Below are 22,215 nucleotides of genomic sequence, written 5' to 3' on the forward strand. Positions count from 1 at the left end.
TGCATTAACATATGCAGTCTAACCTTTCCATTATGGCTGATCCCAGTGGGCTGGTGGAGAACCAGGTCTTTGTTCTGTGTTAGATATGTCTGGGTGTAACAGCACACTGAGGACTGGTGCTGCTGAGCCCAACACCTCGCTCATCCTGGTTGCCTCACATCCCTCTCAATCATTCTGTTGTGAAAAATATTTAACTGTGCAAGAACGTATCCCTACTGTAGGCCTGCTGTGAATTCGGAACGTCTTTGCAATGTTACAGGTTTAAATCTCCCCTGTGCTGTTTGTCGTTTTTGATAAAAGCGTCTGCAGATGATTACATTGCATTACAGTAGCTGGAATGAACTGTTTAGATCAACAGAATAGATTGATTTGAACTCTCACAGAGTAAAGTATGAGTATTCCAGCTTGCTGTAGGAGTATCCCATTACTTGATGTTTTTATGTATTTTTAAGATCAATTGGAGTCATACGCCTGTTGGTGTCTGCCTTATTTCCTGACTCAAATCCCCCCCAAACACACACACACACACAACTATGTCTGGGGGAAGCAGCTGGTTGGCATAGCAACCCTGTAGCCTGTTTTAATTTCTCACAGTGAGCGATGATAACGACCGAACACGACAATAATGCTCAGGAGGAATAGGCAGTGTAAGCCTCAACCATGAAAATCATTATAGAGATTTATTTTTTATTTTTTACTTGAAATAATACAATTAGAATTCAATAAATGCTAAACTGTCGCTCTCCTCGAAAGCACCTTCCAAGAAAGGCATGTGCAAGTTCATATTAAACATATATTTGCAAGCAACTGTTGTAGCTGTTGTGATATTCAAGTCTTGTATACTAACTTGTACTGTATACTGTTGACTCGTATACTGTAGATGACGTCTATACCGTTGCCTTGTATACTGTAAACTAGCACCGAGAGGAGAAGGAACAAGAGATGGGGGGAAATTAGGAGAGAGGAGAGGCACTGATCATCTCACCACAGATACCTCTGAAGTCAAAAGAAGGTGATTGTTGACTTTGTTTTGGAGGCTCTTTGTCTGAAAACAAGAAACATGTTGCCAGCTAAGGCAGTCCAATAGTAAGGAAAGTAGAGAGAAGGTAACAGCCGAGTGAACAGAAAGGATGGAAGTGGGGGGGGTGGAGTAATAATGGTTACTAAGGCGACAGCATGCCACGTTATCCGAAAGGGGAGGCGCTCGGGGAAGGTCAGGTGGCGTTGCAGCGCCTGACTAAATCAAGTCTGAAGTGTGAGGTCCCAATTGGGCTTAAGATGTAAACATACCTCCTTTAGAGAGTTAAGAACAAGCCAATGTTTGTTAGAATAAGGCCTTGTTCATGCCACCAAACAGCCTCAGGGCTATAAATCCCTTTAATATGGCCTCTAAAGACAGGGAAAGAGGAGCAAGGATGAAGAGTCAGGTAGCATGGGGATATTGGAGGAGGACAGAACATAGGAGTCTGGTGGTGTGCTGTGCGCTTTGACTTATGAGGTCAGCTGCCATGCGCCCAGCCTGTGATTGGATCTGAAGGTAGTGCTGCCAGTCCCGTCTGTCACCTGGCATCTCTGATGTTACCCTTCTGGTGCTCCTCCACACTGTCCCGGATGACTAGATCCTTTGGATTCTGGGAGACAGAGTGGTTGCTTAAGCCTTACGATGGCAAATAAATTCCAAGGCAGGCATTCCTTCTCTCTCTCTCTCTCTCTCTCTCTCTCTCTCTCTCTCTCTCTCTCTCTCTCTCTCTCTGTCTCTCTCTATCTCGCTCTCTCTCTCTCTCTCGCTCTCTCTTTTTCTGTCGCTCTCGCCATCTCTCTACTCCTCTTTTCTCTTCTCTCTCTCTCCCTACCTCCCTTTTCTTTCTCTACCTCTTTCTCCGTCCCACTCTCCCTTTCTCACTCCCTCTTTCTTTCTCTCTCTCACTTTCTTTCTCTGGTTCTCTTGTCATATCTCTCTTTTCTTCTCTCTCCCCCAACCTCCCCTCTCTCTCTCTCTCTCTCTCTCTCTCTCTCTCTCTCTCTCTCTCTCTCTCTCTCTCTCTCTCTCTCTCTCTCTCCCTCTCTCTCCTTCCCTCTTTCTCCCTATCTCCCTTTCTCACTTTCCTCTCTCTCTCTCTCTCTCTCTCTCTCTCTCTCTCTCTCTCTCTCTCTCTCTCTCTCTCTCTCTGCGGGATGGAAATCAATAGGCTTTCAAGTGTGAGTCAATGCAGAAACGAATAGCCAACAAACCTTGGCCATAAAAGAGCACAGGCTGCTTCACACAGCGGTAGCAAAGAGAAGGAATCGTGCTAAAGTACTCTGTAGCCCCATGTGACTTTATGGAGTTGTCCTCCGTAGTGTAATGGAATGGTTGGTCAGGATAACTTGAATTTCGATCAGGAGCAGGAGTTAAGACACCTATTTCTATCGCACTGAATAAACTTGGCTTCCAACATTCAGTGAAATTACAATGACATTGGCTTGTAGATTCATTTTGTAATGTTATTAAACATGTGATCATCATGTTCTGGAAGGGCAGGTGGTGGTCACCTTGTAGAAGGTGCACTCATGTCACTGAGGGAAGACCCTGTTCCATTTGGAGAATAAAACTGCTGATGTCAGGCTCTTTTAACAGTGATTATAGTTCTTAAACCTCATAAACCTAGAGGTTTTTATTTTGCTACATTATCTACAACTATTGCTAAATTTAGTTGTCATCCATCCCCACAATTTAGTTATAAGGAACAAATATGATATCGGGTTTAGTTGTAGTGACAGAGACAATTCTTTAGATCCGATGTGCATGACATATTGTAATTTTAGCACAGCAACATATTTCAGTTTGACGCATCTACCTACATATACATGTATTATAGCTGACGTTAGCATTTTGGAAATCTCTTTATATGATTACGTTTGACCTCAAACACTGTACAGCAGCACTTGCTCTGGGTTTAAAAGTGCAGTCAAACCTCCAAGATAATGCGCGTGCAATAATCCGCATGCACGTCTCTTCTCCAATGTTCCTTCCATTGCTTACATAGGATAATTTCAGGGAGTTCTGTGGTGTTTATGAATTGTAAGGGGAAGATAAAGTGAGGCCGGTTGTCTCTTTAAATCAAGCTGCAGTGTTGATGTGCCCTGGAGCTGAAATGGTAAGAACCATTTCCACCTCTGCGGCAGGGAGCCTGACCAAATAGGCGCACGAGAGCGCTTCAGACGTACCGGGTGATACCCTAGTCCCCTTCTTACTTGCTCTCTCTGGTCGCCTCCGCATGGGAAGCAATTTGTCAGTCTTGCCCTTCTGGAGTTAACATTTTCAGCGCATCAATAGCGAATGGCATTATTTAATTTTTATTTTGTCCTTTTTTATTCCATCCGCAGAACTCAGTGGCAGTCGCCTCAATCCATGTACCACTGGCTGGTACGCCTATCCCCTCAGCGTTGCAATCTGTTGATAACTCGACTTGCAAGCTGCAGTTTATTGTCTTTCGAAATGGGAAACTCTTTCCTTGCACAGGGAATTCTTCAAATCTTGCAGATGATGGAAAACGTAGGAGTGTTTCAACACCAGTTGCTTTCACCAAATTAGGTAAGAGGACATCCATTTTATCATCATGCCTATGATGTCAACGGTCTGTCTACAATGAGCTGTCGACAACACAAGGACACGCGCATGCATGTAACATATCCTTATTCGGCGTAATCTGCAGACGTCGACTAAGAATCATGTTTTATTCTATGCGTTTGTCTGTCTTTCATTCATATTTTCAACTGTCACACATCTGATCACGCTTTATTGCCTGATATTAAGACGTCACCATTTGTTCACGTAGACTACATATACTTAACTCACTGGTGATACCTACAGGGTGATCTTACAAACTATGTATCCTGCCGATGCATAACCCTAACTTGTTACGGAATAAAGTATAAATATACACACACATTAAAGTTACTCATTTTACAACCTATAACAACCACTGCAAATAAAGTGTGTATATGTTGTGCTTGTGTGTGCGCCCGAATCTATTTGTGCGTGCTAACTAGCTATGGCAATTGCACTTAAAGACTTTCTACTTGGTTTCCCTAACATGTGTTGTTTTCTTGCAGATGGGTGCAGCCTCGGAAGCGCCGTGCACTCCGTTACCATCGCTCTGAGGCACTTTGCGCTGGGTGTAGACCCCACCGCAGCCTATTGGGATTTTGACTTGCTAGATGGGCACGGTGGCTGGCGGGCAGAGGGGTGCCACATAACAGGCTCCGCGGGCAACACAACCACTATTCATTGCACTCATCACAATAACTTTGCTGTGCTAATGGTGAGTACAGTTAGTGGTGTCATTCATTGCCTACCCCTCACCAGACCCACTGTTCCCAACCTTTAGAACTGGTTGTTTCTTATGATGTATCAAATGCACCCATTTCACAAAGGAAAGGAGGGTCACGTGTTTTGCCAAACACTTTATGATAAAAGGGACCTTAAAAAGCTTTTTATTTAGTTTTCCCGCCGAGGAAAATGTCTATGGCAATTTGCGCAATATTATCTGGTTAAGAATGCCATTATTTTGTTATGTTATAGCCAGCAACATGTTTTTGAGAGAAGTTGTTGATTTTGTTGTGTGCCTCCTCCTCCAAAAGCTGTACAGCAGCTGAAATAAAACGATGCTCAATAGAACGTGCGCCTTGTCAGTATTCGCCTGCGAGCGCAAGTGGTGTACTAATTGGTTCCAACCTTTCCCACCGAAGTGTTCGATTGTAAAGCACGGACTCGTTAATTTAGCTTGCTTGGTCTTGACGTCGCATTGTGTATTTTCGGAAGCCTTCTCTTGCAGTCGTTCCCTATTAAAATTGATTTCATGTGGAAAATACCAATAGCGCTATGGCATCGCATCGCTCAGTCGTTCCGTAGTGCCGCTGCGCCTGGTCCGCTTTTGGACGAACAGCAATCCTCCGGATGTTTACCGAAGAGTGGGATTCGCTAGACTGGGAGGTCAGTCCTTGATAGTGCATGAAAGTGGTGTGCTTGAAATGATGGTAGCTTTTTACCTGCACAATTTATGAGGCGCTTCAATGTTGTTGCTATTCATGTTCAGAAATATGCTTGTGAAAACCCCAAAGGAAAGAGCGTTGGTTTTTAGATGGGAGAGGGAAAAGCAGCGCAGAAGACTCTGGGAGCGAGCTGGTTGTGTGTAGAATACCAAGTTGTTCTTACATGGAGCGCAGAGATGTCAGATTGTTATTGTACGGGGCTGAGGCAATGTATGTATATTTAATATCCAACCTGGTCAAGGAGAGAAGCTTTTAGCTGCGCTTGACAGCGCGCCGTCATTGGGTACCTTGTGACTGTCAGCTCAAGACTAAAGTGAGATCGCGAGGCAATTTAGTTAATGGACGTGACACCAGATTAATGATTTGAACTTCAGGGCATGTCAAATAGAAGTGATGGCGGTGGTATAGGGAGCTGTTGCTCCACGGTCAGTGGTAGAAGACCCTGCGTTTTATTCGGATGTTTGCGCGGAGAAGATCGCGTGTTTGCTAATGCAGTCACCACACCCGCAGTATGTCTCTGCAGTGCCCGAGAAAAGGACCCTTATTTACGGACTCGTGACATCACTCTCCTGTCTATTCTACAGCTTTTGCGGTGTGTTCTTTTTTAAGGCTTGCTCTGGCACACTAAACCTGTTGCATATGCTCTTAATGACCAGCTGAGAGGGTTGTCATGCTCCTGCAGGCTACTATCATATTTTCTTAATCCTTCAGTGGAGAACGGATTCATGGGCCACACAGTATTATAAAAAAATAACCTGACCCCTAAAAAGCTAGCATCTGTTTCAATGGATTCAAGGAATCATTCATGGACCCATATCCAAACTTTTCCCATAATCTTTTAAAACCATTGCAGTAAAGATGTACTGTGATATAGCTCTTACTGTCATATCACTTTTGTGATATCTTTGTCATTGTCATCCCATATATACAGGCAGAGGTTATGTGGTGCAGTTTGAGGTGACCCCTTATCTGGGTTACACATCAAAGCCCCAAACTGAGAATATCAACTCTAAATTGTACAATACAGACCAATGTGGGGGTAAACCATTCAGAACAAAATGACAGGATCGGCCATAAAATACTGCTTTGTACGATGGAAAATTGAGAAAATTGAGAGAGAGAGAGAGAGAGAGAGAGAGAGAGAGAGAGAGAGAGAGAGAGAGAGAGAGAGAGAGACTCGCCACAGTCTCCAGCCTTTATGTGATGGGCAGTTTTCATTCAGCATTTAGGGAGCTTGTGTGTGAAGGTGATTAGTCTACAAATAATGTGACAGACCAATACAATTGTCCCTGGGGATTTCCATCCAGTTATTTTTTGGGATATTAACAGAAGAGTTTAATGACATGCTTTTGACTTGGCTTAGGAACACCAACTAGAGAGAGCCTGTCTTCCATCTGTGGTTAGAATGTTCAATGAGGAAGGATATTGGACAAGCTCCATCATCCATGTGTTGCTTGGTAGGATATTCCCCCAGGGCATTTTGCTGTTGTCAGAGTAACTGTAGAACTACATTTGCTATTTACAAACAGACAGTTATATCACTAGTTACACCCACTTCATTATAGGCTTTTATTGAAAAAAGCAGCTGGATGCTAAGACCACTAATGTTTATTAACTGTCTGAATCATTAAGGGATACTGTGGTACTCTGTGGGCTTACAGACCACTAGCACACTGCCTTCCAGCTTTCAGCACCTTGGACAGTGCCAGTCTCATTCCAATCCATTGGTTAGATTAAACTTGCCCAGCATGGCTTGGTCTTGTCTGGTGTAGTTTGGATTGGCCCAGCCCCCTTCTCTTATTAGGCCTGTCTCCGCTGGAAAGGGAGGGCTGACTTATTCATTTACAGCAATGCAGCCTGATCATCAGTCTTCATCAACACTGACAAGCCTTTTCCCTCTTAACCGGCTGTATGTATTTTCTCTGTCAAAAACACGGGCGTTGTAGGGATAGCAAGCAGCAGAAGTGACTGACGTTGGGGCAATAGTTCTCCATCTGATTGCGTCCCTGTTTAACATGCACAAACAGACCTTTTGAGAAGGAGCGGAATGCAGGGAAGCTGCCTTTTGTCAGTATCCAATCATAACAAAGGCTCTGAAGCCATAGGCCAATAACAGAGAAGCAGTTCAGAGATATATTGTCATATGCCCATTAGGACAGGCTGTCTGTGTGATGCTTAATAGAAAATAGATAGTCTTGCTCAATGATAGCTCAGCACCACATAATACACATGAGGTGTCTGAGTGAAGCTAAATAGATGAGCTGTAAGGTTCGCTTTCGTAGAATAGCTTTGACTTTGTTTTCAGGAGAAACCTCTCAACACAAACAAAATACCAGTGATCGTCTGCCATTATACTGACTAATGTTTTGCCTGTGTTGTTTTATGGTAAAAGTACCCTCAGTGCCATGTAAGTGTCACTGTGTGCGACACAGCAGAGGGGGCTAAGGATGCTAGGAGGGCATGCTGACCATTTGCTAGCCACTCACCCTGTGTGACCCCTGACCTGGGGTTCTCCCACTCTTGTTTAAAAGATGGCAGTGTATGGAGGAACACACATCCATGTCCAGCACTGCGTGGGCAACCAGGCTGCCTCCTGCCTCCAGCCTTCTGCTGGTGCAGCCAGGCAAAAGAAGGAACATGGCCACACGCAGGGAACACAAAGATCTGCTCTCTACTCACGGGACAAAAGGTTGCCATAGTTTGCAGCTTGAACAGCTGATATAGCTAATTGGTCCACTTTCTTGCACAGTGTTTAGGCACTTACAGTTTAAAAATATAACTATCTAATTCAATTTGCCCAAGTTTTATTTGTAGCTTCCATTGCCATGTTGTCGAGAGCAGGAGGCTGTATTAAGCAGTCCCCTACGTGTGTGGGTTTACACCAACGCCAGAACCACTGGTTTGGAACGGTCTCTCTGGTTTGGAAGGCTACAGCTCTCCTCCTAGTTCTGAGCTGTCCAGTCTGAGCTTGGCTTGAGCTGCTAGCTAATCACTTTGGTGTGATTGGTCGAGCTGAGCAAGTGGTCTTCCTCGCTTCTTTAACAGATTGCTGCTTGCCAATGGTTTGGCGTGTGATGAAGATTGTTTTCTTCATGAGTAATGAGTTCTGAGGAGCTCTGCCCACCATTAATCTGGACCATCAACACTTTTCTCCCGGGCACTGCTGGAGTCAGCCAGCAGTCCGTTTTCTGTCTTCTTTCTCATCTTCCCTGACTTATCATATTGACTGAGATACATGCCTCCGTTTCTCATCTGGCCTTATTCATTCTTGCCTTATTTTGGGTGCAAATTGCATTACTTTATAGCCAATTGTTATTCAAATGACTGTTAGTTTTCATCTAAGTAGTTGAAAGATTATAATATTGCTGTTCCCAGCTGAAGGGAAGTCTTGAATAAACGGATGAGTTTGTAGGTGTGTGTGTGTGTGTTTCCGTGTGGATTTGTACTGTATGTGTGTGGATTTGTACATAGACAACAAAGTAATACAATCCATAGGAAGTTAATGGCCTATTCAGTGCTTTCCCAGTTTTGTTGTTTATATAAAATAACTGGGTAATTGGCAGCCTAAGGAGCCCAGCAGTTTTATGAAGACTAAAGCTACACTGACTTCAATTGTAAATCTATCCATGCTGACAATTGTAATTTATGAACAATAATCATATTGTTGACTTTCTTTCCTGATTAAAGGTTTTTGCCAGACTTTGAACAATTGCACTGTATGTTAACTGCTTATTGATAGAAGGAAGCACGCATAGATCTTTCCTTTGAATAGACAGTTTATTCTTTGTCACATCTTACAACAAATCCCTCAGACAATCTCAAACTCAACAAGTCAGCTCGCGCTCTTCATCAAGACTCCTGCTACAACATTGTACCTAGTAGCACAGCCCAGAAAGCTGCCTCAAAACCTGGACGGGAGACCATCAGGGTAACAACCTCCCTTCCTGAGGAGTACTATTTATTGTTTGAGCCTCAAAGTGAACCCGACACCACCTCATTTACAAAATGCTGGCCAGTCTAGGCAAAACATTCAGAGCTGATTTCCCCTCTATTAGGACCATGCGTGGTAGTGTGCGATCCAGACCAGCCTCGGCTGGATGGCTGGCTGGCTCCACTGTCTGCCGGTCTTGTCAGCCAAGACAGCCCATCTCCCCCAGGTCTCCCACACATCTTTTGCTGTGCTGTTCTAGCTGGCAGCCCGCGAGAAAAAAGGGGATGGGAAACAGGGACATCAGGGAAGCCTGGGGGTTAAAGGCCACAACAGCTGCTCTAATCAATTGCCCAGACAACCGGCTAGGGGAAGGATTTGTTAGCGTACTAGCCCCCACTCCAGGTCACAGGCGATTAATTCCCAGTAGTTTACACCAGCACTGTGGTACAGCAGCCGCATCACATTGACCTCTGAACTTTGACTGCATGACCTTATCATTGCATCAGGGGACAAGGTCAGTGCTGGGGGTTGTAGTTCTGTTTTGTCACTGTCCCTGAAATGGGCTCTGTGCTGCTGCAGGATGTGGACTCCTAATTACACAGTATCTTATTGATGTGAAGAGGCCCCAGTGAACCTCAGGGTCTGATAAGGACAGGAGAAAATTAGACTTGTATGATTTGAAGGTGGGCGACAAAGAGGAGGGGGGGGGGGATGTATCTGTGGCAAGCTCTATTAAGTAGCCTTTGAATGCCTTATCAGCTCAGCGGAATTGAAATATTCAAACAATTTATTTTCTCCGTGGTTGTGCTCGGTTCCTGGGTACTGTGAATGTAATGTGACTGAATGCTGGATCATGCTGTTATGCAGGTGACTTCAGTGGGGTCCTAAGGTGTCATAGAGGCTTTTGCTTGACAAGATGTTTTCATGCCCAATAGTTGGAGTTTTTCCACATGGCATATACAGTATATTTTGAGAGCATGTGTTTAAAATTTACGTTTTAAAGTTTACGTTTGTGTGTGTATGTGTATGATTTAAAGGTGTGAGCATGGGTTGGGTGTGTTTGCATGGTGTTGAGCTTTCACCAGTACGCGTATGTGTGTGTCGGTGTTTGAGTGTGTGTGTGTGAGTCATGTTGCACATTAGTATTTCTCTAGAGATCGGCCTTAGCACGGCAGCGGTTTAACTTCAAAGCCCACTCAATTCGCTCCCCAAATCCCATTCCAGCGGGTGAGCGATATGCTCTCGTATCAAAGGTGAAAACTAATCTGGTCAGTGAAATTCCCCCTCCGCCCTCCAGACACGGGGCCAGCCTTTAAAAAAATGTCCTAATGAGACACAAACATGTAAATGGCTGCTGGAAAAGATGGAGCGCCCACTTAGAGCTAAATGGCACTGCCAGCATAACTGTCAGCTGGCGAAATGGGATTGGCCAAGATCATGTCACGCAATCCATAATCAAAAATGGAAGGAAAGATTGCCTCGTCGTGGGAAAGGAGGGGGGCCCTGGGGAGAGGGGGGGGGGGGGGGGCGTTAGGGCTTGTGGTCTGAGTCACAGCCGCAGGTTTTATAAGGACTTGAAGATAATGATATACCTCTCACTATCTGTCTCCTTATTTATATCTGTCTCCTTATTTATCTCTCACTATCTCCCTCTTCACCTACTCATTCCTCTACTTTTACTCTTTCGCTTTGGAGCAGCATAGTGTACAAACGCACACACGGTCGTCACATTCATATTCAAGCCTTGTTGCTCTCTCTTCTCTCTCCATGTCGTACGGACAGTTGCTGTAAAGGTAAAGAGTGTCTCTGCAAGCTGGGACGGTGGATCCGGTAGGGGGAAAGCTTGAATATTGTTGCAGCAGTATTGTAGCACATTGTGTTTGGCAAGGAGCTCAGGCAAATTCACTCTGAAGTGCTTTTGGAGACAATGTGGTTTTTATGGCAAATCTAATGGAGTCATCAGTGGTCTAGCATTACACAGCTTTTTATGTTGCCAGCTAGCTGTACTGCATTGGTGCCATAGGATGACAGAGCTTGGGAGGTAGAGAGAGAGAGAGAGAGAGATAGAGAGAGAGAGAAAGAAAAAGAGAGAGAGAGAGAGAGAAAGAGAGAGGAGAGAGAGAGGGGTATGGAGAGCGAGGGAGAGATAGATGTGTTGGCCAGGCAGAAGCAGATGTGAGGACAACTTTCTGGTGAGTTTAGCGATTGCAGTAGCTGAAAGTCGTTAAGCACCATGCACTGAAACATACGTTGTTTATCCAAGGGACCTTCATAAGCTGGCAGTGCTTCAGTCTCTCTCTCTCTGCTGTGTGTGTAGCACTTGGTACAATACTCTAGGCCGATGTGTAGTTTGGTGGTGTCCTACTCAGCCTCGAGATCTGAGTCACCCTTGGCCATGTTTCCATTCACATTCAGTCTATTTACATTTTACATTTGGATATTTGTCACAAAAGGCCTTTCTGAGCACATTGTATCAACCTGTAAGGATGAAGATAGGGAGAGACGGATCCCATGCTCCCTCACAGTGTGCTGAGCCGCATGAGGTCTCACGAGGCATGAGTGTGTGTGTGTGTTGACGTGCACGACCGTGTCGGCGTGGACGTATTCGAAGTAGACTGTGCCTCCTGTCGAGACTGCTGTAGTGTGTGGTGGAGAGACTGCTGTAGTGTGTGGAGGAGAGACTGCTGTAGTGTGTGGAGGAGAGACTGCTCTAGTGTGTGGTGGAGAGACTGCTGTAGTGTGTGGTGGAGAGACTGCTCTAGTGTGTGGTGGAGAGACTGCTGTAGTGTGTGGTGGAGAGACTGCTGTAGTGTGTGGAAGAGAGACTGCTGTAATGTGCGGTGGAGAGACTTCTGTAGTGTGTGGAGGAGAGACTGCTCTAGTGTGTGGTGGAGAGACTGCTGTAGTGTGTGGTGGAGAGACTGCTCTAGTGTGTGGTGGAGAGACTGCTGTAGTGTGTGGTGGAGAGACTGCTGTAGTGTGTGGAGGAGAGACTGCTCTAGTGTGTGGTGGAGAGACTGCTCTAGTGTGTGGAGGAGAGACTGCTGTAATGTGTGGTGGAGAGACTGCTGTAGTGTGTGGAGGAGAGACTGCTGTAGTGTGTGGAGGAGAGACTGCTGTAGTGTGTGGTGGAGAGACTGCTGTAGTGTGTGGAGGAGAGACTGCTGTAGTGTGTGGTGGAGAGACTGCTGTAGTGTGTGGTGGAGAGACTGCTGTAGTGTGTGGTGGAGAGACTGCTGTAATGTGCGGTGGAGAGACTGCTGTAGTGTGTGGTGGAGAGACTGCTGTACTGTGTGGTGGAGAGACTGCCGTAGTGTGTGGTGGAGAGTCTGCCGTAGTGTGTGGTGGAGAGACTGCTGTAGTGTGTGGTGGAGAGACTGCCGTAGTGTGTGGTGGAGAGACTGCTGTAGTGTGTGGTGGAGAGACTGCTGTACTGTGTTGAGGAGAGATGAGTCACCCTCTCTGCCCCAGACAACACCCACCAGCCGGCTCCCTCTTCACCAGGCCAGCGCATGGACGTGTGCATTGATTAGGCTCTCATTGTTTGAGACTGGATGCTTCCGAACGCGCTATCCCAGACTAACGTGTTGCAATACTCTGTATGGGAGGGAAGGTGAGAGCTGGGCTCGTAGAGGGTGTGGTTGGGTCCAGGTTTAGCCTCGCAAAGTCACATTAGACAAAGCAGACGGACAATAGTCACTGTGCGTCCGTACCCATCACTGACAGTTAAAGGGACAATGTGTCTTTTGTACTATTTGACTGCACAGACAGGACAATATTTACATATAATGCCAATACAGTACAGCAGCTCCTGAATCTGAAAAAAGGGAGACTCACTGTAATGGAGAGCCTTACACTATGATGGCTCTTGATGACTAAGTAAATAAATAGAACACAAATTACAGCCTGACCCTCAAATGATAGCACTGGTCTGGGGGGACTTTTCTATTGTAGTTCAAATGAGATTCATCAACTCATAATGCGGCCTGATTTGATGGCTGTTTATTTCATTTAAGTTGATTTGATTACCCTCACAGCAGTGGGCTTGTTGACCTAATCTGTGAACATTTAGAGGGAAGAAAGAAGCTGTGCGATGCTTGTCTGCCTGATCCCAGCTTTCCAGATGCAGCGACGACGCAGACAACCAACTGACTGACACGCCGAGGTGTGACTGACATGAAAGATGAATGACCTTGGCCGGTGTCGGCTAAAGATTTCGTGAGCGTTGCCACACTCGGGTGTTAGATTGGTCCCGGCTCTGTGCTGTCCGGTGGGGCGGGTGTCGTAGGGTCAGATTTGCACACGCTCCCCAGCTTCGTTCCAGTGTTCACACGGCACGTTCCAGGATGATAAAGCATGGCGCTGGGTGCCAGCTTGGAGCCCTAGGGCAGTCTGCCAAAGGGTTTTAATTTTGTGCGCGTGCGTTGGCGTGCGTGTGTGTTTGTATGTGAGCGAGACAGACAAAGGGAGAGGGAGCCTTTGTAGTTTGGCCATAATCCTTAAAGGTGCATCTATAGTTTCATCTGTGCTCTATGAATACAAACCGTATTGACCTTGCAGGGATGAGGACAAGGAAACCATTGAGTCCATTCCTCTGATGGATGGCCTCGACCAGCATTGCATGAATCTACCCCTTTAACCCTCTAAATATCTGAATATTTCATCACCCTAGTAACAGAGCACTCAAAACATCATACAGAATGCTGGACCTTTGAACTCTGAATATCTATGAATATCTTCCAATGTTGCCCTCCGGGCAGGAGGACATTGTAGTCCAAACCCGCTGTCCTTCCTTTTGACTTGTTTGACTTGACATTATGGACATGGCTGCGTTTAATTGACACCAGTAATCTGTTTTGGGGCGAAGAGGTGGGGGTCGGAGCCAAAACCTGGATTAAAGTTGTAGCTACTACATAGACATGGGATAAAGAGGGGCCTGTTTAGCTACAGCAGGGGACTGCAGAATACACTAGGTGCATGCTTAGCTGTAGCTACGCCAGCCCTAATCCTAAATAAAACCCAACCGGCTTGGCCACAGTAATATTCGGTCTGAGTCTGTAATGAATTGTCCCTGTCGGAGTCTAACCACATGACCCACTCCCCCCCCCCATTCCCCCCCTCCCCCTCCTCTGCAGTAATAAAGTCAGCCTAGCCACAGCACAGCACCGTGATGTAATATGATAGTAATAATGATAATAACTGGAGTGGAGGAGTCACATTTGAAGCTGGCTTCTGTCCTTATCTGACATGACGTTGGCTGGCTGGCTAACTGAAGAGCTGTTGGGAGACTCTACAGGAAGTGGATTGTTCTGCAGCAGGGCCAGGGCATTATCACTCATTTTAACTGCTAGGTCAGGAATCACAACCCTGCCATCAATATGGGCTCGCTGTTTGTTTGCAAGTGGTGACACAGCAGACACTGGTTTTGCAAATCCATACTGAGCAATGTTAGCGGGATTAACGAAAAGAACCGTTATTTATCATGAAGATATATTTAGCAGAATCTACTGTGGGGCATTCTGTGGTATCTCTATATGAGTTATGGTGGCAGTCTTTTCGTGATAGTACCGAAGCAACTGGTACGGCCAGTGTCTCAGTCAGCCAGCAGGCTTCTCTCCCCTGCTCAGTATGAGAGTCAGGCAGAGCGTCATTCTGTCCTAGTGGCAGCACCTCCCTAGGAGCATAAACACTGGGACCAGGAACCATATGAACAATTTGTTCTGGGTGCCCTGTAGTGTGCCTCGCTATTTTTCTCAGGGCCCATCCGTCTGGTGAAAGTGACATCCCCCTCCATCCCTTCTTCCCATCCTCTGTCTCCATCCCCCTTTTTCCTCCACTATTTCTCTCCAGCAGCACCTCATTCAGAGGCCTTCAATTCAAGCTGGACCATTAACAGTTAGCTTAGCCATGGGCTCGTTAGCGAAAATTGTCGGCGAGGCTTGTTAGATTAGGCCTGAGTTAGGTATATCAACGATTCCCCAGTCCTCCGTTGAAGTGGTTCATGTGTCAGCTAGGCGCTCTCACACCACTTTTATTGTGAGCTGATTTGTTGGACTGGGCGCTAGCCTGTTAGCTGGTCTGTTAACACAGTGCTATTATACAGCCTTTTTCCCCTCAATGCTGCAGTAAATCCAGGCCTCAGCTGGCCCAGAGAGTGGGAGCTCTCTCTTGCTGTGCCACTCCTCTCCCCTGCCTGGCTGCTTTAGGAGCTACGAACAGTCTCTCTCAGTCAGGGAATGGATTTCTCTGCTAGACCCCTCTGGTTAAATCCTTCCCTGACTCTGTGTTCAATAGACAGTCACCCTACAGTAGGTTGTCAGCAGTGCTAGTAAATGGTTAAGTACTGTACAGTCTCAGGGGACGGCCGGGAGAGGGAGGCAGACAGGCTCAGCTATCATTAGAGGCTCATTGATGCTAATATGTCCCATGAGAACCTTTGACTCTGAGAGATCACCCTTGGCCGACCCCTGCACTCCCCCCTCCAGCCCCCCTGGCCATTTAAGTACAGTAGCTGTCATATCCCATCACAGAGAGCCACACTTCAGCTTTATATCGTCCCCTAGATACCCCGTCTCCCTCTCGCATCTCTCCGTGTCAGCATCTCTTCCCGCCTCCGTTTTTAGCACATCCAAATTCCCCCTCTGCGCGCACACTCCGCAGACTTTGCAGACTATTTCCTCTCTTTATTTACCCATCTCATTCCCCTCTCATTCCCCCCTCTGGTTCCCATCTCTCTCTCTCTGCGTCCTCGCACTTTAGTCTCTCACTCGGTTCATCTTCTGGTACTACTGGATTGTAATGCTGTGACTCACAGTCTTTCTCTCACACTGTCACATCAGTGGAAATGCCACAGATCACACTCCCATGCGCTCCCCTTTGGCTTGCCCAGTCCCACCCGCCCTGACTGGACCTATTAGTGCCCACCATGTGGAATGTCTGGGTCATGACCCCTACAGGCCCCTACGGACCCCTGAGCCAGCCCTGTAGGTGAACCCAGAGAGGGGGCTTCGCTTGGCTGGGCAAAGAGACGGCTGGTTGTGCATCACTCTCTCACACCCAGACACAGGACCTCAGGGGGAGCTGATGATATGCTGGGTCATATCTATGAAACAGCCCTGTCAGCATGTGTGCTACCCCTACATGCTCTGTAAAGCTCTCCCGATGTTTACACCAGCAGCCACACCCACTATAAAAAGCGTGTGCTCGAGTGTCTTTACCAGGAATAGGCATGATGATTGGCTCCCTCTCCTGGCCTCGGGTCTGTGTTGTGCTCATTAGGGGAAATCGTGCCGAGTCATGAGTGATGTGCCCGACATACTTTTCCTTTGGTAGCTTGTCTATTTTCTGCCGAGCAGCAGTCTGTCTATCTGCTTTCTGATTATTGAGCTGTGTTTCCTCCCTCTCATTGACAGTGTGCATGTAGCAAGGTAGTCCCGGTAGATTTACTACAGATATGTGAGGCAATGATTGGAAGCATCTCGTTATTATAGAAATGTGTTTGCACAGACATACTATAAAGAGGTATTATGACTTGCTCGAGTCATTATAGAGTTTATGTATATGACAAACATACTTTAATAGCACTGTGCGTTGTCTGACTCTCTCTCTCCCATTTTCTCTCTCATTCTTTTTGATTTTGTCTCCTTTGCTCTCTCTCTCTCTCTTTCTCTCTCTTTGTCTCCATCGCTCTTTCTCCTAATTTCTGTCATTTTCTCTACCGCTCTTTCCCTCTGTTTCTATTATTCTCTCTCTCTCTCTTTGTTTCTCTCTCTCCCTCTCTCTCCCTCTCTCTCTCTCATTGTCTCTCTCCCTCTCCCTCTCCCTCTCCCTCTCCCTCTCCCTCTCCCTCTCTCTCTCTCTCTCTCTCTCTCTCTCTTTGTCTCTCTCTCTCAGGATCTGAAGAATGTGCTGTCTTTCCCCCCGTACCCTGGGGAGTTTCTGCACCCTGTCGTGTATGCCTGCACGGCGGTCATGTTGCTCTGCCTCTTCGCCTCCATCATCACATACATCGTGCACCACAGGTAACCATTTACTGCCCCTTCTGCCCCTTCTATGACTGTTACTGTAACCACTTCCTGCCTTTCCTGCCTCTTCTATGACTGTTACTGTAACCACTTCCTGCCTCTCCTGCCTCTTCTATGACTGTTACTGTAACCACTTACTGCCTCTCCTGCCTCTTCTATGACTGTTACTGTAACCACTTCCTGCCTCTTCTATGACTGGCTGCGTGCCTGTGCGTCTGTGGATGACTGTGTGTGGCCCGTGGACAAGCTCTTTATTTGGATCTTTCCAAGTGTTTGTATTTACCCCCTTAAATTCAAAGGGAAGCTGGGGGCAGGTGGAGCCGCAATCCCTTTCCTCCGCTACCGTCTCCATCTCCACACCACCTCTCTTTTCTTAGTTGTTTGTCTCTCCCTCCGTCCTGTTCCTGGACTGTGTGTGAGTCAGACGCTTAAGGCCGGCAAGAAGAAACGCTGCAGCCTTTCTGAGTCACGCATCTAAAGCACAGGATGGATGGTGTGTGTGTGAGCGCTTGTGTGCATTTGCAACACCGACACCTAACAAACGCAGCCTTTTTCGAAGAGATGGCTCAATCACATTTCCATGGGATCCAGGCCATCTCCCGTGCCCTTGTTCATTCGAGGCTGGTTAATGAGAGTGTGAAGCCCCTGGGCTAGGAGCTAGCGTCTCACTGTTCATCCACTGCTGAGGATCCAGAGAGGGCTGGAGGCTGTTGGCAGCCTGGATTCATGTCATTAGTGGGGCCCACACATTCACCTTGAGTCCGTGTTAGATACTGGAGCAGAAGATCATGGACAAAGGTACAGCTGAGTGTATGGCCTCAACATGGCCTTTCTCGTGTGGGAAGCTTTCTGAATACACTGGATAAGCAACATTACACAATGAACACAGTTTTCATCCGTGTGTGTGTGTGTGTGTGTGTGTGTGTGGGGGTGTGCTTGGATCCAGACAGCATGCAACCCCTCACTGTCAATGCGCTTCTGTCTCCCAGCTGCAGCAGGGTCAGCACGCTCTTAACACCTCCCCTCCCTGCCGCCTCAGACACAGGCCTGAGCGCTCCTTACTGCTGCGGCATGTGTAGTAGCACTTCTCTGGCTGGCTGTCGCTGGCTGGCTGGCTGTTACTGGCTGGCTGGCTTTCACCTCTCAGCCCCAACACCAGGTGATAGCGTGTAGACCGGCACAGATGTAGGACGGTGAGCTTGTTAAAGGAAGGCAATTCCATATGCAAGATTCGTCTCGCGCCGAAAATGAATGAAGGCTTGTTAAAGAGCACACTCGCATGCAGACATTGCAGGGGAACAGTCCCCTTCCTCTCTCTCCCAGCGCCACTATAGGGTTTTTATGTCCCTTTTGAGGGTTTACGGGGAGATGAAAAGCGAGCAAGGGGAGGGTGGCGGGAGGGGAGAATATTTGAGTCACGTGCTTCCCTGGAGGGATGGGGAGGTGGAGGGTTGCCAGGTTAATGTACTTGACCCACTGAAAGCCAATACGGGGAGCCCATGAAAAAAACACCCTCCCGTGTAGCCAGGAGCCTGACTGATTTATAGCCCTGCTCCTGGATGGAGTTCAGCACCTGGGCAGCAACAACCAGCCCAGGCAGCAGCACTGCCCCGCGCTGGCACAGAGCAGAGAGCCAGCCAGGCCAACCCCTGGCCTCGCCTCACAGCCCCCTGGCGCTCCCTGGCTGCACTTGGCTCTCCACCATTTTGGTGAGCCGAGCCAGGCTCCCTGGATATAAAAGGAGGGTTTTTTTTCCACGGTTTACGATTATGATAACGAGTGTTTGTGATGAATGTCAGCACTTGAAATGTTATGGTTGCTAAGGCTATTCTCTGTCGGCTTTGTTATCAACTAAAATCCTTTTTTTTTGATGAGTAAAGTACATTGAAGGTCTGTCTGCAGTCACCAAGAGGAGAATGACTTTTGAAGGCTGTATGTTGGGAGATATAATAGATTTGGTCCATTAGTGTTTTGACTCCAACCTAATCTGGTTGAATACTGTACATTTGTATTGGCCGTCCTACATAGTGTAGCACAGTACACAGTATTGTAGCACAGTACACAGTATTGTAGCACAGTACACAGTAGTGTAGCACAGTAGTGGAGCACAGTAGTGTAGCACAGTACACAGTAGTGTAGCACAGTAGTGTAGCACAGTAGTGTAGTACAGTACACAGTAGTGTAGCACAGTATACAGTAGCGTAGCACAGTACACAGTAGTGTAGCACAGTAGTGTAGCACAGTACACAGTAGTGTAGCACAGTAGTGTAGCACAGTACACAGTAGTGTAACACAGTAGTGGAGCACAGTACACAGTAGTATAGCACAGTACACAGTAGTATAGCACAGTACACAGTAGTGTAACACAGTATACAGTAGCGTAGCACAGTACACAGTAGTGTAGCACAGTAGTGTAGCACAGTACACAGTAGTGTAGCACAGTAGTGTAGCACAGTACACAGTAGTGTAGCACAGTAGTGTAGCACAGTACACAGTAGTGTAACACAGTAGTGTAGCACAGTACACAGTAGTGTAGCACAGTAGTGTAGCACAGTACACAGTAGTGTAACACAGTAGTGTAGCACAGTACACAGTAGTGTAGCACAGTAGTGTAGCACAGTACACAGTAGTGTAGCACAGTAGTGTAGCACAGTACACAGTAGTATAGCACAGTACACAGTAGTGTAACACAGTATACAGTAGCGTAGCACAGTACACAGTAGTGTAGCACAGTAGTATAGCACAGTACACAGTAGTGTAACACAGTAGTGGAGCACAGTACACAGTAGTGTAGCACAGTAGTATAGCACAGTACACAGTAGTGTAACACAGTAGTGTAGCACAGTACACAGTAGTGTAGCACAGTAGTGTAGCACAGTACACAGTAGTGTAACACAGTAGTGGAGCACAGTACACAGTAGTGTAACACAGTAGTGGAGCACAGTACACAGTAGTGTAACACAGTATACAGTAGCGTAGCACAGTACACAGTAGTGTAGCACAGTAGTATAGCACAGTACACAGTAGTGTAACACAGTAGTGGAGCACAGTACACAGTAGTGTAGCACAGTACACAGTAGTGTAGCACAGTACACAGTAGTGTAGCACAGTAGTGTAGCACAGTAGTGTAGCACAGTACACAGTAGTGTAACACAGTAGTGTAGCACAGTACACAGTAGTGTAACACAGTAGTGTAGCACAGTACACAGTAGTGTAGCACAGTAGTGTAGCACAGTAGTGTAGCACAGTACACAGTAGTGTAACACAGTAGTGTAGCACAGTACACAGTAGTGTAACACAGTAGTGGAGCACAGTACACAGTAGTGTAGCACAGTACACAGTAGTGTAACACAGTAGTGGAGCACAGTACACAGTAGTGTAGCACAGTAGTATAGCACAGTACACAGTAGTGTAGCACAGTACACAGTAGTGTAGCACAGTAGTGTAGCACAGTAGTATAGCACAGTACACAGTAGTGTAGCACAGTATACAGTAGCGTAGCACAGTACACAGTAGTGTAGCACAGTAGTGTAGCACAGTACACAGTAGTGTAGCACAGTAGTGGAGCACAGTACACAGTAGTGTAGCACAGTACACAGTAGTGTAGAACAGCTGGACTGACTGGTGGCAATATGGGTTAAGTGCTGAGCCCAAGGGTGTATAACACTTTCAGTCCATTTCTCAAAGAATGTGTGTGTGTGTTTGTGTGTGTATAGTGCTCTATTGTGGAGTGTTTCAATTGACTCAGCGTGCTGGAATCCATCTGTTATTTTGTTTATTCACCATTGAGCCAAATTCTGCTGCGCACATAAAATGTTCGGGCAAGTGGATGACTTAGCTGTGTTCTGAACTGCAGAGGGCATTCTTGTCAGCTACATGTGCTTCCAATACATACGCCCAGATAACCACACCTAAAATACATTATGCTGTGCTGAACTTTGAAATGTGGTCATCTTGTGAAGGAATGTACAGTAATACAGGACATGTCATTCATATGCCATATCAATTAATTATTTGACTGTTTGTCATCTGTTCTCTATTTCCCTTTCTCTCTTCTCCTTTTTCTCACCCCCTCACTCTCTCTCCTCTCCCCCCCTCGCTCTCTCTCTCTCTCCCCCCCCCTCACTCTCTCTCTCCCTCTCTCTCCCCATCTCACTCACCCCATCTCTCTCTCCCCTATCTCTCTCTTCCGGCAGCACCATCCGTATCAGTAGGAAGGGATGGCACATGCTCCTCAACTTCTGTTTCCACACGGCCCTGACCTTCGCAGTGTTCGCCGGGGGCATCAATCGAATCAAATACCCCATCATCTGTCAAGCCGTAAGTGCACTCGCTTTTCATTTCCCTGTGCGCTCTCAAAGCTCTCCAGGAAATTGATTATGAATGTCTATTGAGGTGGTCAGTGGAGCAGAGTGCCAGGACTATATGCTGGACCTGGCCTCCCGCTCCTCTTTGATGCACTGGAAACATGGCGAGCCTCACTTTATCCATAGTGAAGGGACAATGAGACCAGAGCTTGAAGTGCATAAATGCTCTCTTGCTCTTGCTTTCCCTCCCTCCCTCTCTCTCTCTCTCTATCTCTCTCTCTCTCTCTCTCTCTCACTCTCTCTACAACTGTCTTTATCTATATCTCACTCCCTTTTTGTGTCCCTCTCTCGCTCCTAGACTCTCTCTCTCTTCCTTTTAAGATCTCTCTCCCTGTATCTCTCCTCTTGCCTACTCTGTACCATAGCCCAGGGGGATGGTGATGGTGGTGTTTGTGATGGTTGTAAAGACAACCGCCTGGCCCTGTCCTGTGATAAAAGCGACAGACCCGTTCCCTGGAGGTCCTCTCCTCCTCCTCCCTCAGGGGCCCTTGAAAGACAGTTTGTCATCCTAATTAGCCCCGCTGCACCGCCAGCTTGGGGGATTTCAGCCGCCACTGTCGCCAAAAACCGCCGTTTGACTCTGAGCCTGTACACGCGGCATCCTTGTCATCCCGCCTGCGGCGAGTGAGGGAGCCCAGGCGACGCCAGGCAGCCAGTGGCGCGGCGGGACACTGCGTTTATGATCCCCCCACATGCCGGTGGAGGATTGGAGCACAGGTCACTGGAGCACTGTCTCTCCCGCTGGCTGCATTAAAACTTGGACGTGACGCTGTGTAGAGCAGAGCTGGATGTGTCTGTGCCAGACGGAACCTTGCCTCCCCTCCAGGGGGTCCTGCTTTGCACGAAAGACCCTGAGGGC

At 47.1% G+C, this 22,215-nt stretch overlaps 1 protein-coding gene across 1 annotated transcript in view; it reads left to right on the forward strand.

Moving 5' to 3' along the window:
• The window catches only part of adgra1b (adhesion G protein-coupled receptor A1b), an 84,513-nt gene that overhangs the window by 51,574 nt on the left and 10,724 nt on the right, over positions 1-22,215 (forward strand). The window contains exons 13-16 of the mRNA XM_084710055.1: positions 3,367-3,574; positions 4,096-4,304; positions 16,859-16,986; positions 21,186-21,309. Of these exons, the coding sequence (XP_084566181.1) occupies positions 3,367-3,574; positions 4,096-4,304; positions 16,859-16,986; positions 21,186-21,309 (669 nt within the window). The remainder of the gene's footprint in view (positions 1-3,366; positions 3,575-4,095; positions 4,305-16,858; positions 16,987-21,185; positions 21,310-22,215) is intronic.

The sequence above is a fragment of the Hypomesus nipponensis genome, chromosome 11 (genome assembly GCF_054491055.1).
Source record: "Hypomesus nipponensis isolate SF chromosome 11, ASM5449105v1, whole genome shotgun sequence".
In the NCBI taxonomy this organism is placed as follows: Eukaryota; Metazoa; Chordata; class Actinopteri; order Osmeriformes; family Osmeridae; genus Hypomesus; species Hypomesus nipponensis.